The sequence below is a fragment of the Malurus melanocephalus genome, unplaced genomic scaffold, assembly GCF_030028575.1.
Source record: "Malurus melanocephalus ecotype Western Australia unplaced genomic scaffold, MMel_1.1 scaffold_54, whole genome shotgun sequence".
Classification (NCBI taxonomy): Eukaryota; Metazoa; Chordata; class Aves; order Passeriformes; family Maluridae; genus Malurus; species Malurus melanocephalus.
The window spans coordinates 227,924-244,793 of record NW_026623286.1 but is presented as its reverse complement, the minus strand read 5'-3'; the positions used below and the strand labels follow the sequence as shown (position 1 = coordinate 244,793).

Genomic DNA, 16,870 nt, shown 5'->3' with positions numbered 1-16,870 from the left:
ATACATTTGAAGACATTATTTCCTTTAATAGCCTTTGGTTTCTATAATAACTTAAATGTAAAGGTTATTTTAAAGTAAGAGTTTTAAATACACATTGATTCACAAAAATGGTGAAGATTTTCTCTGTGGAGGTAAGATCACAATCTTCTGAAATACAAAAACATGGGGAATAATACTTATTACTGAGGAAAAATGTGAAATGTATCAGAACCTCCTTCTTTTCTTGCTGCAAGTTATTTTCATAGCATGTACCTCTTTAAGATCAACATTTTGTAAGGGTGTTGACTTGTATGCTACATTTCTGATGTAGCCCATCAGGTCTAGCAGCCAGTCCATTCTTTTCAGAACTCCTAGAAAATGAGTAAGAACATTGACTCATGCAAAACACTAAAATGCACTGCTTTTCATTAAAAACTAAGCACAGGAAATCACTATAGCAAGAAAGCGCCAACTGCAGAACAAAGATCACCAAYATCACTATCACATTTAATTTATTCTGCCACTGACAGAAAACATACAGGTCCATAAACAGAAACTTTACTTATAATGCGGGCAACACACTGAACACACAGAAAAAAAAAGCTGACTGAGAATTATGCAGGCTGCAGGACCCTAACCAAGTCTGCATATATGACTGCTATAGAATCCTAAAGCCTCCCTAAATGTGTCGWGTATTGTGAAAATGGTGAGAGGGTGCTGAGAAAGTACTGAGAGGGTCAGCAAAAAATAGTCAAGGCAAGCAAATAAGATCAGCCCTCAGTTCATCTCAAGGATGGAAGACACTTCATTGATTCAGATCCTGCTGTCCATAATCTGTTCCACCTCCTACAAATTAATAACCATGTTCACCACTCAGGCTATTTTCTTCATATATTACTATTTCCATGTAATCTTTACAAGTGCCCTCTTTCATGCTGCCTTCTCTTTTACCCAAAGAACCCTCACTTCACTCAATTAAAGCTCACTACTCTTTGAAGTTCTTCAAACACAGCGGGCAGCTAGGGCATCTGGCAATATAATGCTTTGAAGTTGTTCAGTGAACACAGGCAGACAAAGATCCTTCTGCCATGAAAATGAGATCTCATTCTTGCCTCTTTCTGTTCTTGTTTCTTCCTTCTTTGTCTTCCTATGTGATTCTCCTACTTCTCTTGCATCAGCCCCTATGCTCTGTCAGACCYATAGCTGAGCCAGCCCAAATCATTAATCCACCAGATGACTCTTTGGTATAGTTATGAAGAAGAAAAAAGGGAAATTTATTTCCTGTGTTAACTGAGTGCAAAGAGTTCAGGAAAGCAGGTTATCTCCCTAGTTCAACCAGTCTCATGGGAACATCCCCCCACCTACTGTGTTACATATGGGTAAGTCAGATTTTAGGTCAGAAGGTTAGCAGTTGCACTATTAGAGGCCTCTGATGTACAATGTACATTTGTAACACTACCCTAAAAAGAGTGGGAGACACAGATCTAGTTAAAAATCTGGTCTGTAAACCACCTTGATGAGATAAATGACTTCTAGCTGGACAATGGAAAAATAAGTAACTGGAGAAAAACATAAAAACAATGTTTGATACAAGTATTTGAATAATACAAGAATACTGAATACAGTAGTTTCTAATATGGAAAATCTGGAAACACTTGGGTTAAACCATGGTAAAATGATTTTAGTTCATTTTTCTTTAAGTCTAATCTTACCTGTGTTCTCATGTCTCAAAATACGAGCATGATAGAAACTATGCAAGAGCATCCATAAAATATTTTCTTTCTGGTGATATCCAGCCACAACAGCAATCACAGCACTCAAGTTCATCAGAGGCAGTCTGCCTTGAGAAACTAAATAAACTTTCATGAACGTGGCCTTCTCTATATTGTTCTGCAAATGCAATTAAAAACACGTTAAATTGAAATGTATGTTTCTTGTGAGATCAGCAAATGTTGCATTCTTCTTTACAAAAAAAAAAAAGAAACTCATTGAATAACTCGTAGGCTCAGTTTTCCTCAAGACATATCATTTAAATCAATTAAACAGAAGACTGTACATATTAACTTGAACTTTACACTGTTTGAAATAGTCCAGCAAAATGTAACCCAGTACAGCTTGTTTTCATACTGCTTTAAATTTTACAACCCCCTTCGAATTGGAATGAGCCAGCTTGACAGTTCTGGGGACTGAAGTCTTCTTGCAASACAGATACACTGCACTGTCAAAAGGAGGTTGTCTCAAATGATGTTTTCCAGTGTGAAATAAGAACTAAGAAACATAAGCAAATAACAATTCAGCTTCCATAACCATTTGAATGCTTAATTCTCTAGCAAATCTGATAGCAAACAGAACAGAGGGCTTTACATCACAGATGTTTGTTTTTAAAAGCTTGATCTGAAAACATCAAGTTCTCACACACAGGTCACTTCCTTAGCATTTCAGCTGCTAAGAATTCCACTGCTAATTGATTCCACTGGTGACCTACAAGATGAAAGCTTTTTTATTCCATTATCATCCTCAGTCATCTTGTCCACCAGGAAATATTCTGAGTGTGAATGTAAATATAGTACATAAATTCAAGAATTAAAGGTTTTTTCAGTCAATTAGTTCATATTTTTATCAGAAGCACAGATCCATCACATCAGGGACAGCCAGTCAATAGGATGCATTTCACAGTCCAACTTCAAGCGGGTGGTGCAGGTGGTTATATTAACAAAAGAGGACTATGATTTGCTGTTTGCATCATTGGTCTGGGATTCGGAAGATGTAAGCCCAGTCTGGTTCACACCATTCCTGCTCTGCTAATGAAAGTGACTTCATATAATCACAGAATCAATCAGGTTGGAAAAGACCTATGAGTCCAACYAATGACTGAACACTGTCATGTCAATTATGCCATGACTAAGTGCCACATCCAGTCTTTCCTGAACACCTCCAGGGATGGTGACTCCAGCACCTTCCTGGGCAGCCCATTCCAATGATCAATTATTCCTTCTGTGAAAAACGTCTTCCTAATGTCCAGCTTACACCTCTCCTGGAGCAGCTTAAGGCTGTGTCCTCATGTCCTGTCAGTGGTTGCCTGGGAGAACAGGCTGAACTCCACCTGACTGAGTGACTTAAGAATCTCCAGTTCAAAGCTCTCAGGTGAAATCATGAGTTTTTCAATTGCTTTGAGAAAGTTTGGAATATGGATTCTTGTGACTTGGCTTCTTTCTGCTGTTTGCAGATTAGATCCAGAACACTCTTACCTTTTTGATAAAACAGTTAAGTGCTCCCAATGAGCTATAACAGTGTGGTGACAATAAAAATGACACAGTTGCTTGTTTCACATGATTTGGTGATAAAGGATCAGAATTAAAACATAATTACCTCAGAGATCTGGACAATGCGATTGATCTCTGAATCAGCCATTTCTGAGATACATCTTGCTACATCAATATACATCTCCAGTTCACCTCTCTGCAAACAGAAAAGTAAATGCAGGTCTAAATGTCTATTTTCTTCATCATTAAAATTAGTGAGTTTAGAAATTTTGTTAATGATAATGATTATCATTAGAGGATTCCATGAGAAGATTCATCTATCCTATAGCTTCACTTAATCTATTTTAGAAATTATGTATTTGCTGGGGAATTCAACACACTTCAGTGTGTAAGAATAACTTTATTTGAATACTGTCAAAGAATATTTTTTTATTTTCATTGGAAAAATGAGTTTCCATGGAGGTCTTCACTGTAGCTAKAAGTTTCTTCAAATCACTGTGAGAAGCTGAATACCATGTGGGGAAAGAAAAAGCCTTCTCATTGCTCTCGTCTTCTCTTTCAAAAGTATTTATTACTAATACTGTAGTAAACATTTAGTACAAATACTGTATTTCTCTATTACCAAATCATTTATGAGGGCGAAGTGTACATTACTTTGGTTTCAAAATACCATATTCTAAAATAACCAAAAGTAACTGGAATTGAAATTATGCTGCTATTTTAACTATTATAATTAAAAATTGTATATCTAATTTGTGTTTAAAGACTGATGTGTCAGTGAAAAAGTTAGGACTTACCATCATTAAAAGTATCTAGCCACAGTGTTCATACATCTCATACACGCTCCTTACCTGAACTTCATTTGGAAGAAGCTCATATATTTTCTCCACAGCCTGACACAAAAAACTCCAGCAAAACTGGGCAGGATTGGGAAGTTTCATTGCCTGGATGAGCCCCTGTAGAACACACTGGCAAATTTCTGGGCTTTTTGTGAGGTTCTTCACTTCAAACTGTTGTATCAGAAGCACTTCTGTAAAAGACTGCAGTTTGTCTTCTGCAACATGTTGCATCCACAGGGACAGGGACATGAAAAGGTATTTCTGAGTTTTCATCTGCAAAGACAAATTTTTTGCTCAGTTTAAAATTCTAGCTCTTCCCTGACCTTGAACTATTGTTGGATAAAATAATAAAAAAGTGCCTCAAACACCACTTACAAAAGCGTTGAAAGTCATAATTATTTCTCAATTCTTCTTCTCTTTTTTAAGTAGTTGTTTGAATTAAAAAGAGTTCTAACATATCAATATTCTGTTTTTGTTAAAAACTGAGAACTTACTTTCAATGAACCCTAAACATCACATTTTCGTATGCAATTTTATTAAATGGTGCCCCCTGCATTCCTATGTAAAGTATACAGACTGTGCAGACAGTCAACGACAGAAGTATGGTAGGTATAGCACCATTAATACTGCTAGCTAGTGAAGAAGAATGAATAATTACCTGTATGAAATGCAGAGCTTACATATGCTGTGGCTCACCTCATTTTGTGACCTCAAATTCCCACTGCAGCTGGGAAAGTGGTTGTCAGAAATGAAATTTTTTTGGTACCTTACTAATTATGTATCTTAAAATTGCCAGCAAATGTTTACATACCTAAGACTAATGAATTTAAAAAAAACATCCCTTGKAGAGATCATAAAAACAAACAATTTTTTGAGAATTGTCATGAATCTGCTCCCAAACTTGCACAAAATGACAGAAATGTACAGTGAAGTGTACTGTGGATTCAGGGAATTTTACATACTTTACCACTGAATCCACACTGTAACTCCATAAGGACAGAAAGTCAATGAAGGATAAGCCCAAATTTGATTATACTGTAGATTAGTCTGTTGGCTATCTAAAAATTAAGACAAGGTTTTCAAGACATAACTTCCTTTACTAGATCAAGAGACATTGCTAGAAAAAGTAGGCAAGCCTTTGGACACATTACAGCAGTTATTTTTTTAAGACTATGAGCTAGTATAATAAAAGATATTCTTTTCCTTACACGCCATCCTTTATGTCTCCAGGTTATCAGAGCAGATTTTCGCATGAAACAAGAGAGAGGAAAAAGGTCCTAAACTAAAGTAAAATCAGTGTAGGAGGTCTTAAGTCTGCCTTGAACTTCAAGGCCCCAGAACAGCCTCTCTCGCTATAAATACTTGCTAAATGGTATTTCTGAAGAATTCTGAAGCCACTAATCCTTTTCTGCTGAGACAACCTAAACATTGTCACTGAGGAATTTTATATGAAAGAGGTGCTGAGCTCCCATAAGCTTTSTGACATACGTACACTGAGACTGTAGATAAGCGGAGGTGCCACCCACATCCCCAAAAGCATTGCTGCATTTTGAGATGACTGGGCCTGTGTCACAGCCAGTTCAAGGCAGAGATGTTTTACTTCATCACCTAAAACAGAAGAAAACAAACTAAGTTACAAAGAAATTATTTTCTCTTTATAATTTGTCCTCAATTAATAAAGGAGGGCTATTGTTCTACTAGAGCACTACATTACAACTTATTTTTCTAAAAATACTASTTAAAGCTTTTAATGTATACATGTTAGAAGACTCTTCTTCCCATTCATGCACTTACAGCAAGAAATCTCCACATTTGTTAAAGTTATTTCAATTAAATCAGGAACAAAAATGTAGGAATGCTAAGAAAATTTAAAAATAAGCTCCTTTGCAAATAATGCTAAGATTAAATCCATAGAAGGAAAAATGAATCAATATTCCTGAACTATGATGCTGTCTGAAATCTATAACCAGCCACAAAACAAATGCACTGTTTCCTCTGCGAATTCCCTGATTTACAAAAGTAGAATTCCTAAGTGAAAAATAGGAATTAAAACATCCTCTAGACATTTAACAAATTTCAGCTTTTCATAAGGACTGCAGCCCTCAGTACAGGAAATTTTTTCAATTATTTTTAAAATTATCACCCAGTGTAATTGAGTAGAAAGTGTATCTCAAACTAGTGATAGCATTCTACCAAACAGTTGAAACACGTGAAAAAGCTGCATGCAGCCTCTAACATGGGCATTGGATCAAGCATTTAGCAGGTACTGAAAATAGGATACAATTAGTTGAGTTTCATGATGGCCTCTTATGTAAACAGTTCAAATGAAATATTCAGGKCACTTTCACCAATGTTTTCGGGAACTTCTCAGCTCTGACATTCTTTAGTTTTTCTTCAGTTAAAACAGTGCCCACATGGTGATTGCAAAYATAGACTTGCAAACACTAAAATGTGAGTCTTGAATAATAAACATAATAACATAATAAACACTTTAACCATGGCACTAACTTCTTGTCTCAAAGAGGGTTCTAAAGTTTGTGAAAGCTGCATTAATAAAGAACTCTTGTGAYAACTAAAAGAGTCTTAATAGAAAAATATTAATCTTACCAAAGTCTAGCCTCATCAAAGGAGAAAGAATGGATGCCCAGTTTACAGGTGGATACTGGTGGCTTTCTCCAACTGATGCAATGGGTGCCAATGCTACTTTCACCAGCTCAGCTGGGACAGATTCAGGGCCTATAACAAAAGATTCAGTCAGAGTCGGAATTTTATTCATACATATTTGGCTGAATAGCTCAGCAAAAAAATGTGAACACTGCACTGTAGTTCAAGATGCAGTAAAGAACTGGAAAGTGTTGTAAAATCACTGTTACTTCCTTCTGCAACTGAGAATTCACTATCTTTTATATAATCAACAGTCACATTTTTGAATCTCCTATCAATAAAGGCTKTTGTTACTAATAAGTAGAAACTTTTTGATCCCCTTGTTCTTGAGTCAATTTACAAGTTAATCTAGTAAGATCATTTTTTTTGCATTTCTTATTGGGAGAACAGCAAAGTTTTCTGTTTTCCATCCTCATCTTCTAGGTGCAGGCCAAAAGAATAGTGAGAMAAGTGCTAACCTTTGCTACATACTGTATTATGTCAACACAAGTTAACTCAGTCGTCCTGGAATCAAAACACAGGCATTTTTACCTCCATTTAAAGCAAAGCTTGCTTCACAGGACAGCAGTGAGCTCACTCAGCTCAGCCAGGAGWAATCCCCTCTCTCTATCTCCCTTACGACTTTACTCCAAGACATCTTTTATGAGGCTTCCTCATGTAAGACCATACTTTCTTCAGGTTTCTTTATCAGCAGCAATTTGTTCGAACACCACTCTGTTACAGAGAATCTTAACCTAGCATCACTGAAATCAGGGGAAAGTTGGTCGGATTATGCAGTATTACTGAAAATGCAAGCTAGCACTTGAAGTGATCTGACTTTCATTCTCATAGGGAAGAATCATCATCTCAGAAACAGAGAGGGAAAGGGAAGGGGTTTTAAAAGTCAAACATWTAGGAGAAAACTTAAGTCCTAACTGCACAATTCCTACTTATCTTTTTGAGTGTAATTATTTTTTTTAAATACCTCACATTAGTGAAGTCCAAATTTGTACTTAGAAAAGTTCTCTCAGCAAATAAAAACACGACTTTAGGGTCATCTTTTATAGCTRTAACAACTCTCCCAGAGGAATACTGCAGTTTTATCCTTTCTTACCTTTCTTTCCACTTTCAATGGCAAAGTCAATTGCTGCCCTGATAAAGCTGTTTATAGGTAGGTAGCTAAAATCTGGAGGAACTGTAAAGATAAAAAGACTGCTTATATTCTAAAACATCATAAGCAAAAATTACAACCTTCTGCTCTCAATGTAAATTTAAAGGCTGAACTGAGCTGTGTTTGAGCTAACTAATTCTGTAGGTGACTCAGAGTATTTAGACCACAAGATTGATAGATGTATTGGCCTTTTCACCTTTAAAGCAAGCTAAACATTTCTGGTGGTAAGAGGTGCCAGATCTGAAAAAACAAATTCACTGATCAACTGAAAAGCCAGGGATAAGAACTTCCTTAAAAATATATTGCACACTGTACTTTGGGCTTTGAAAGGGAGAGCTATAAAATTTTCGAAAGTTTAATACAACAGAGACATTCCATATCTATCTAATCTCAGCCATGCATGCATGCATGCAGGCATACATAAAAGCAAAAACTTTGAATTTTTTTTTTTTTTGTGATGAAGTTTGTCTGCATTTTCTATTTTTGGTTCCCAATTTAGCTCACACCAAAGTGAACTGCTTCAACTTCATTAGTTTGTGCCTATTACTGTCATTTCATTAATGATGTAATTCTGCCTCTATTTTACCAATGGATATTGAAACAACAGCTGAGGTAGTAATATATCAGCTGCCTGAAAGGGCACAGAGCACATTTTTTATTTCACCTAACAGAGGAGATCTCTTCTAGAAAAGTACTTCTAAAAGCTCAGCTTGCTCTTGTTAAGGACTAGTTTTTATGTATTGATCTTTTTATGCAGTGGGAAGTGCTAAAACAAACAACGGATTAATCAGATCTAAACAGGCACAGAGTAGATGTCAAACTCATGTGCCATATGAAGTAAAAAAACCTCTTTACATTTTCCCCTGTAAAAAAATAAAGAAACAATATACAAGTTTGAACAGAACAATTTAGAACCTTACTTCGATACTACAAATAAAAGGAGATGTGAGGGGATCCTATCCTGCACACTGACTCCTGCTTGATGTGCCAACCTTAAGGCACAGAGGACCATGAGATCTTCCATTCAAAGGCTGTCATGTCATTTAACAGGGCTGCAATATTGTACTACCTAATGTATCCCCTGCTGTCTYTTTAGAGATGCACTATTTCCACACTTTTTTTAAGCAGCAGCAATAAAGTATCTTACCAGATGCCCTGTTCTGGGTAGAAGACAAACAGGACATGTGAAGACGTCCCAGAAGTCTTGCTGCATTTGTCTGAAGGCCAATCTGCTCTGAGTAACTAATTATCTGTTGAGACAATAAATCACTCATTAGACAAATTTCCCTACACTGCCTCCTTCAAGAGGCAGTGGACATTCTGTAGTTTCTTCCAAACAGATCTGGCTTGTTTGTGCTGGGTGTCAAGCTAGGCTAGTGCAGTATCCAAAGCAGGAAACAGAGKCTACCTTCTTACCTGTGTAAGGATTCTGATCACTTCATTCAGCTTACTTTGAAACTGTGAAGACTGAATACTCTCAGATTTCAGCTGCCAGAGAAAAAAAAAAGGTAAATTCTGTCAGAGGAGAAAAAAAGAAGCAACAAAACAGAGAACAAATTCTGAAAAGAGAGATTACATTTGCACCCCTGCCTATCTCTGGGGAGTGGGAGAAAGAAACGGAGAAAGCTTACATGGCTGTAAGCTCTTCCCCAGTGGCATTGCTCATGAGCCATTATGATGTCAAAATGAAACAGACCCCATTTTATGCATTGCAATTCAATATTGCTTTGTTCATACCCAACCTGAATTATTGCAAAGATGTGATGCCCTAGTTCACAATCATTGCTGTAAGCATGGGGGAGATGCATCCTATCTTGCCTTCTAGCCAAATTTCTCCATGAAATTAAGGTACCATTCGCTTGCACGYTCTCACCTGTATCATGCCTCTTTCAGAGCCCACCAGTGCAACCAGCCCACTGACAGCAGCCAGACGCTCCATTGTTGGAGAACCCTGGAAGCATAATTCAGGACCAGTGACTCAATGTGATGACACAATCCTACTGTATGACAAAAWGCTTGTTTCTTTCAATTTAAAAGCCATGACTATCACTAGTACACCTCTAATCCCAACAGCCTTTTCAGGTTAGACTCCAGCATGGTAGCTAATATTCACCCCTCTCTTGGTGAATGGAAGCTTTATATGGAGCTTCTTCCTGACTCCCCCAAATCTGAAATCATCATGGATTGASAAATCACTTTTTTCCCTTAGCACAATCTGTATTCCACAAAGTATACCAGAGCCAATCAACTCAAAACCCATTTATTGATAACTACCTTCAACTGCAATCTTATTGTGTAAATTTAGAGTTTGATTTGAAACAYCTAACTTTTCCAGATAAACTGGAATTATTATAACACTATAATCACCATTCTCCTATTCTAATTTTGAAAAGCAGCATCTCATTTCACAAGACATTTTCATTTAACAATCTAGACTTTATCAGTGGACACTGTTCCAAATTAAGACCTCATTGAGATAAATATTTCTCATAAACTACTCAGGTCATGTAGAAGACAAACAGGGATTTTTTTTTTCCTTCCAGCCCAAAGATGTACATTTGCTTCCAAATATCAATCAAACAGCATGTTCAGCTAGTCATAACTTTTCCTACCATCACTCCTGCAGAAGTGAGGAAAATTATGTTCCTACTGTTAATTTCAAACCACATACCACCCCTACACCACATCCTCTATCCCCACCCATGAAAAAACCCCCAAACCAACGAAACAAGTACAAAATCCAATTAATCCAGGGTATTAATTCAAACTCCTTTACCTCTGCAAGCACAATTTTTATCCATGCTGGCATTAATCTGTTACTCAGGTCTTCAGCTTTCCCATGACCACAAGCTGACAATCCATGTACTATTGCACCTAAAGCTAAAGCAAAACTGTAGGTCTGTAAGATGAAAAAAACTTATTAAAAAACAGATCTTACAAAGGATTTCATATTCTTTTCTACATTTATTATTGAAATATTACTTAAATATGTATAATTTACAAACAATTAGAAGTATTGTCTTTGTCTAGAATACCAGATGCTTTCTCATTTCAAGTGTTCTCTCATGTCAAGTGACATGGGATTTTCTGAGATTAAATCTTTTGCACATTGAGCCTGTGTTTTAGAGCAGATATTATGATATGAAGATAAAATGCTGTGGCACAGGTAATTAGCTCTGACTTTCCATTTTCCAGATAAACATTCTGAACAGTTGAACAGTTTCACAGCCTCGCCCTGTCAAAATGGTTGCCTCCCCCTGGATATTTCATTTCCTTAAACAGAAAAGAACCTGCATTAAATTTAGAGATTRTTTTTGGCAATTTGAGGGATACCCTAGGGATGAAACACTTGGAGGAAGCTGTGGCTGTGGTTATGAGGCATTGTCTGGGGGCTAAGAGAAAGGAAAAATTCAGAACACAGCTGACGTATTTTCCCACCAAGAAAAAGAATTTACAGAATCATGATACAAAACAGACAAAAATTGGCAGGATGCAGGAACTAAAGACATCAGAACTCAAAAGTAAAAATTTTTCTTCTAAATGCAATCTAACATATACAACCTGTTTTTATTCCACTGTCACATCAGTGAATCAAGTTGTAGTCTTACTAATGGCATGGTATGCACAATACATTCAATATTAGTTAATGATAAAAGTAGATTAAAAAAAACAGTATCTAATATTAAACAGACAAGAGAAAAGGAGAAGTGAAGCAAAGCCCAAATATGAAATTATTACCTGCTGATAATTTTCTGCTAAGGTCCGTAGCTTGGTCATGGCCTTCTCAGCCTCAGCTGCTTCTATGATTCCAACACTGAAAGCAGAGACGCAAGAACAGGCCACAGAATAGGCAAGTACCTGAAAAAAAATTATTTTGGTTAACTAGCATCTAATCAAGCTCACTGTAGCAATGGTCACATTGAATAATGTGCCAGCATGATAAAAGAGATAGAACATTTTCAGTTAATACTTTCAAATTGTTTTTTCTCTCTCTGAAAGATTCTTAAAGCTTGGAAGTACTTCTGATTTTACAGAGGTCAGACTCTTGACCTTCCACATAAACCTAGTTATTCTCACAACACAAGTATCTGATCATTAATTATGTAAGCACACTCAGCATGCTGTGCTCCCATCAGGACTACATGCAGGCCAGAAAATGATCACACAGAACTGTTTCTTACACATAGTCCACAACACCAGCCTCCAGTCCTTGCAGAAGTATTCACCAGGAAAACTGCTTTTCTGTTCTCCTGCCTTACTCATGGAGAATAAGGAAGTGAACTATCAACAAGACAAGTGTGCCAAGAGGTTAATCTCCTCTGTACCAAAGTTAAGCAGCAGAACAACACATGACTATAAGGGAAGCAGAGAGCACCTACCTACTGTTCAGGACTGACAACAATTCGAACCTGCAGCAAGTAATGTGCAGATTGTATCTCTTACTGCAGCAGGCCAAATTACTTCTCAAGTACAGGGCAATACCCAAGTAATTTACAGCTCTGAAAGAGCCTCTTGTGCACCTCATATAGTATTCACTCAACCCAGAGTACTGGCCAAATTTTACTCATCTGTACAAATCCTTACACAGAGTTTTTAATTGAAAAGRGTAGGTTTTGCTTCTCATCCCAAACTTATCTCATGATGTTAAACAGCTGCTGCCTTTCATCTTAGAAGATGCTGTATTGAACCCAGCTTAATTTCAGTGATCACTTAAAGATCTCTGGGGACACATAAATTATTCCACAGGTGTGAGTGATTTTAATGCATGAACCACAAACTACAAAAGGCCAATCCCCAACACATACTAACTGTCACAAAAATTAAACTTCATTGAAGAAGATGTTTAATAAAGAGCTTTCATAACAGTACCAACAGAAGGAAGAGAATATTATCAATCTCTATTAACTCCCTTAGGAAGAACAGAGGATTATGCAATTCAACTGCTCAGCTGCTGTAGGTTTACAWACATCATGTACGGACAGCGTTGCTTCTTTGGTGGAAACATCTGCTTGGTCTGATACTTGTTTTCTGTTGCAAATTATTCCAATTTCATCAGTTTTCATTCTCAAGTTTTACCTCTGCAAAGTTACATGTTAAGTGCATGGACCATGTCAAAACTGAGCAGAGCTCAGTTTAAGTGTTCAAAGCATAAAGAGAACAGTAAATGGGGCCATAGCAGCATRCATAAGTACAAAATTCACATTAGCTACTGACAGCAACTTTCAAGTAAGTATACAGAAGGCATATTGAAGGTGGAAGTATTAGCATTTAATTTCTTCTGAGTAACTTCTTGTCTGCTTTCTAGTAGATCAGATGAGCAGTAAACAACTGTATATAAGAGACCCATATCCATAGCTACTCAAGATCCAACTTTCAACAATTTAATTTGGGGTTAAAGAATTAAAGAAGCCCTTTAAAAGATTATGTCAGTAATCTTTTCAGGCAGTTTCTCAATGTCTGTGCAGCATTACACATTATTCTATTCTTACTGTTGTTGTTACTATTGCCACTTTTTCCCCCAGCAGATCTAAACCCATATTTTGTGAAAGAAAAAGTAGAAATCAAGCATTCACACAGATAAAAAGCTTCAGTAAAAAGGCTTACAGTTATTAAAGGGAGGCAACAAAGTAAAAGGAAGATTTAAAATATGTGATAAAATAGGTCATACCTCCTGGACCCCTCTGCTTTGGTCCTCACTGCTGTCCAGGTATTTGCAGAGTTTTTGCAACGAAGCGGAAACATGCACTCGCAATTCAGTTTGGCTACTGTGACTCATAAATGAAAGAACAAGTCCCACTCCTAAAATACATCCAGTGCTTTAAGAGAAAACAAAAGAGAAAGGATTTAGTATGCTTTGGCTGCTCTGAACTCTCTTTAAACCCCAACATCGGTTCATGTATGTGAAGAGCATAAGAAGAAAATGTGTATTTAAATAAGTTCTACACATATAGCCTCATTATTYCTTCTGACTCCGAAGAATCAACTGCCCCAACAGCAAGTGCCATCAAATAGTATGAAGGAAATATGGATCCAAACTTGCACACATGATTTTTCCCTATAGCATAAACTCAGACATCCCAGTTAAACATACTAATTGCAGGTTCCCTGGGCATACTAAGATCCGGTGCTGTCAGACTCCTCTAAGAGTTGTTCCATTTGCAAAAGCAATGAAATTAGTGATTAAACCAGGGAGCAGCTAAGATGGCTGTAGAGATTAAGGTATTCAGCATTTCATAACAGGAATGGTCATGTGTGCATTCTAACCTGTTTGTACTAAAATTTGCAGACGCAACAGTGGAGCAGCTTTATCAGGCTGACATATCCACCACAACTAACTGATGCTGAGAATACTTAAAACTGCACCAAGAACACAGGTTCAAAGGACATAATTTAATAGGGCAGCTGGCACAAACATCTCCACAGTCCCCGCCTCTTTTTCAGATTTTATCAGAAGTTCCATTCTGGACCAGAGATCTCTTAATAAATTCTGCACATGGGCTCCCATGACAAGTTCCAAGTCATCCATTTTGTCAGAAAACTCCCAAACAGTCTGGCTTCCATCATGAGATACTAAAGCATAGCAGACACTTACTGCTCTGAAGGTGATCTCTCACTGGCATACATCCACAATTGCTCAAAGAAACAGCTCTTATCTGGAGATGATTTTTTTCCCCCTTGCACATTTCCCTGACACTGCTTGTAGMAAGCAGTGAGCAGTCAAAAGAACATGGCTAGGATCTCAGGCATTCTTCTAAGCTTTTCCTATCCAGCTTAAAAATGGGAAGAGTTTCTGCTTTTACTCAGCTATGTAAGACAGACACATCTGAGAATAACCTTCAGCCATATTTGTAAGCTAATGTTTTACRGTAACTGAGGATTAAGGATGACTGAGCATGGCTAGAAGACTTGGAGAGGTGTCTTGGGAGTGGTATGTTTTTCCAGCAAAGATCAAACAAATCTTTTTTAAGTAACTGGTATATCTGAATTCATGAACAACCAACAAAATAAGGACATGGCTTACATATAAGAGTACTAAATTCAAGTTTACACYACTGCTTCTTGACAAAATCACATAGAAAGAAACTGGAATTTTTCATTAGAGGTATGGTATTTTATGTTATTCAGGGTTAATAGAGACTTAAAACATAATTGAGGACTAAAACAAGAATAAAAATTCCCCTTCTCTGCTCCCTTTTTTGTAACTAACAGTTGCTTTCACTTGGCTACCTTATTTGTGAACTACATAAAATGAGAATTTAGGCATATGTCATCTACTCGGTATCTCAGATTTCCCAGCACATTTTTAGCATTTTATTGCCAGAGCATCAGGTTGCAGAGAGCCCTGCYTTCCACCAGGGGCAGACTGAGCCCGCAGAGCGCCCACCTGCACTGCTCCTAAACTAAAACCACTCAATTTTTAGTGAAAATCACCCGCTTAGTAGGAGTGAAACACTGGAAAAAAGATCAGTGTAATGCTCGCGTCTCACAGCTGATGATGCCTGTGTCACACTGGATGAAGAGGCTGGAAAGGACCTTCCTTTAGCAGTTTACAGGTGTAGAAATGCAACATTTGGACAGCTCTGCAACATTTACAACTTTACATTACCACTTCGCTCACAGACAGAACTCATACTAGACACCAGTTTCCTCTCAACCTTTAAAAACCACAGCCAGCACAAATAAYTATTCCCTCTTCAATTTTCCCTCTTTTGCTTGCCATTGTTTCATACTCTTCTGGCAACCTSTTGCCACCAGAGAAGTCTGGCTAGGCTCTTCTGTGAGGCTTTGATCTCCAGCTAACAGCAGCAACAGGCACTACAAAGGGGTGAAGCTGGTACAGCCCCTGTGTACTGTTGTGTCTCATCCTGCGCCACTCAACAGGAAACAGAAATCCTCACTAAGCTATACAAGTTCACAACCCAGTGGTGCACACCTGTGACTCCTCACAGCTTTTCAAAAAGCACACTGGAGGAAGGAGAGCAAAGGCAATTGGGAATTATTGCTGTTTCCTTAGRGAAAGGAAGAGCCAGGCAGAGAGTAATGCTCAAAATCAAATGAAACCTTATGCACTCACACTGAGCCACTCAAGATACTGTGGTTCCTTCCCTGATTTGAAAGTGAAAGAGAAATGACTACTGTGGAAAAAACATCCCGCCGTATTACCTTAGTTGTCCAATCACAACTGACACACGTTTTGTTGTCTCCAGTCTTGGGGGTTTCAAACCCTGACTATAAAGACTGGCTCAATATAGACCAAGTCCAATGTAGACCAAAACTGTCTGTTTTAGGGAGGATGTGGCCCTCCAAAGGGCCTTTCCAGCCTGCATAAATTGGTGATTCTATGCAAATACTCAGAACAGGTTGTCTCCTTATCCTATTCTTACACCCTTTCGTGTAAAATTAAGGAAGAGAGTGTGAATTAAAAAGARTTCATTCAAGAATACAGTCTCATCAGTAATAAAAGAAACTCACTTGTACTCCAGACTGGTGTCAAAGCAGCAGCTCTCCAACACATCCAGAGACTTCATGAGAACAAAATTCATCTGTTGACCAGGTATATCACTACAAAAACAAAACGAAAGAGAAACAAAAAAAAAAATCCAGTGCCTGAAAGTGGGAGGAGGTACCTGGTAAAATATGACCTCAGTTAGACTTGTAACTATGAGCTGAAAATTCATGACATTTTACACTAATAGCTCTGTTAATCTCTCTCYACCTCATTCCCTAACTTACTGATAAAAAAGAATGGATTTACATTTCACTCCAAAGATATCAGAGGGACTCCCCTCTTATAAAACATGTGCAGTTTTCGAAATGAATAGAATATCCTTAATGGAAAGTAACTCAACAATCTGATATTAGCTATAGCTACATCCCTAGAAGTTTTGGTTTGTGGCAAGACAGTACTTTGAAGTGTAAGATTAAGCTTTCAAATTTTTGCAGGGCAGTGTAAAACTAGAAAGGAACGGTTACAT

At 37.5% G+C, this 16,870-nt stretch overlaps 1 protein-coding gene across 2 annotated transcripts in view; it reads right to left on the bottom strand.

Annotated features, from left to right (window-relative positions):
- The window catches only part of FOCAD (focadhesin), an 88,863-nt gene that overhangs the window by 3,762 nt on the left and 68,231 nt on the right, over positions 1-16,870 (bottom strand). For both annotated transcript variants that reach the window (XM_057365539.1, XM_057365542.1), the window contains 14 exons: positions 16,368-16,457; positions 13,564-13,711; positions 11,634-11,753; positions 10,672-10,794; positions 9,769-9,846; positions 9,312-9,383; positions 9,043-9,145; positions 7,839-7,919; positions 6,689-6,817; positions 5,574-5,689; positions 4,094-4,354; positions 3,349-3,438; positions 1,692-1,869; positions 253-350 (listed from right to left, as the gene is read on the bottom strand). In XM_057365539.1, coding sequence (XP_057221522.1) covers positions 253-350; positions 1,692-1,869; positions 3,349-3,438; positions 4,094-4,354; positions 5,574-5,689; positions 6,689-6,817; positions 7,839-7,919; positions 9,043-9,145; positions 9,312-9,383; positions 9,769-9,846; positions 10,672-10,794; positions 11,634-11,753; positions 13,564-13,711; positions 16,368-16,457 — 1,687 coding nt within the window. The remainder of the gene's footprint in view (positions 1-252; positions 351-1,691; positions 1,870-3,348; positions 3,439-4,093; positions 4,355-5,573; positions 5,690-6,688; positions 6,818-7,838; positions 7,920-9,042; positions 9,146-9,311; positions 9,384-9,768; positions 9,847-10,671; positions 10,795-11,633; positions 11,754-13,563; positions 13,712-16,367; positions 16,458-16,870) is intronic.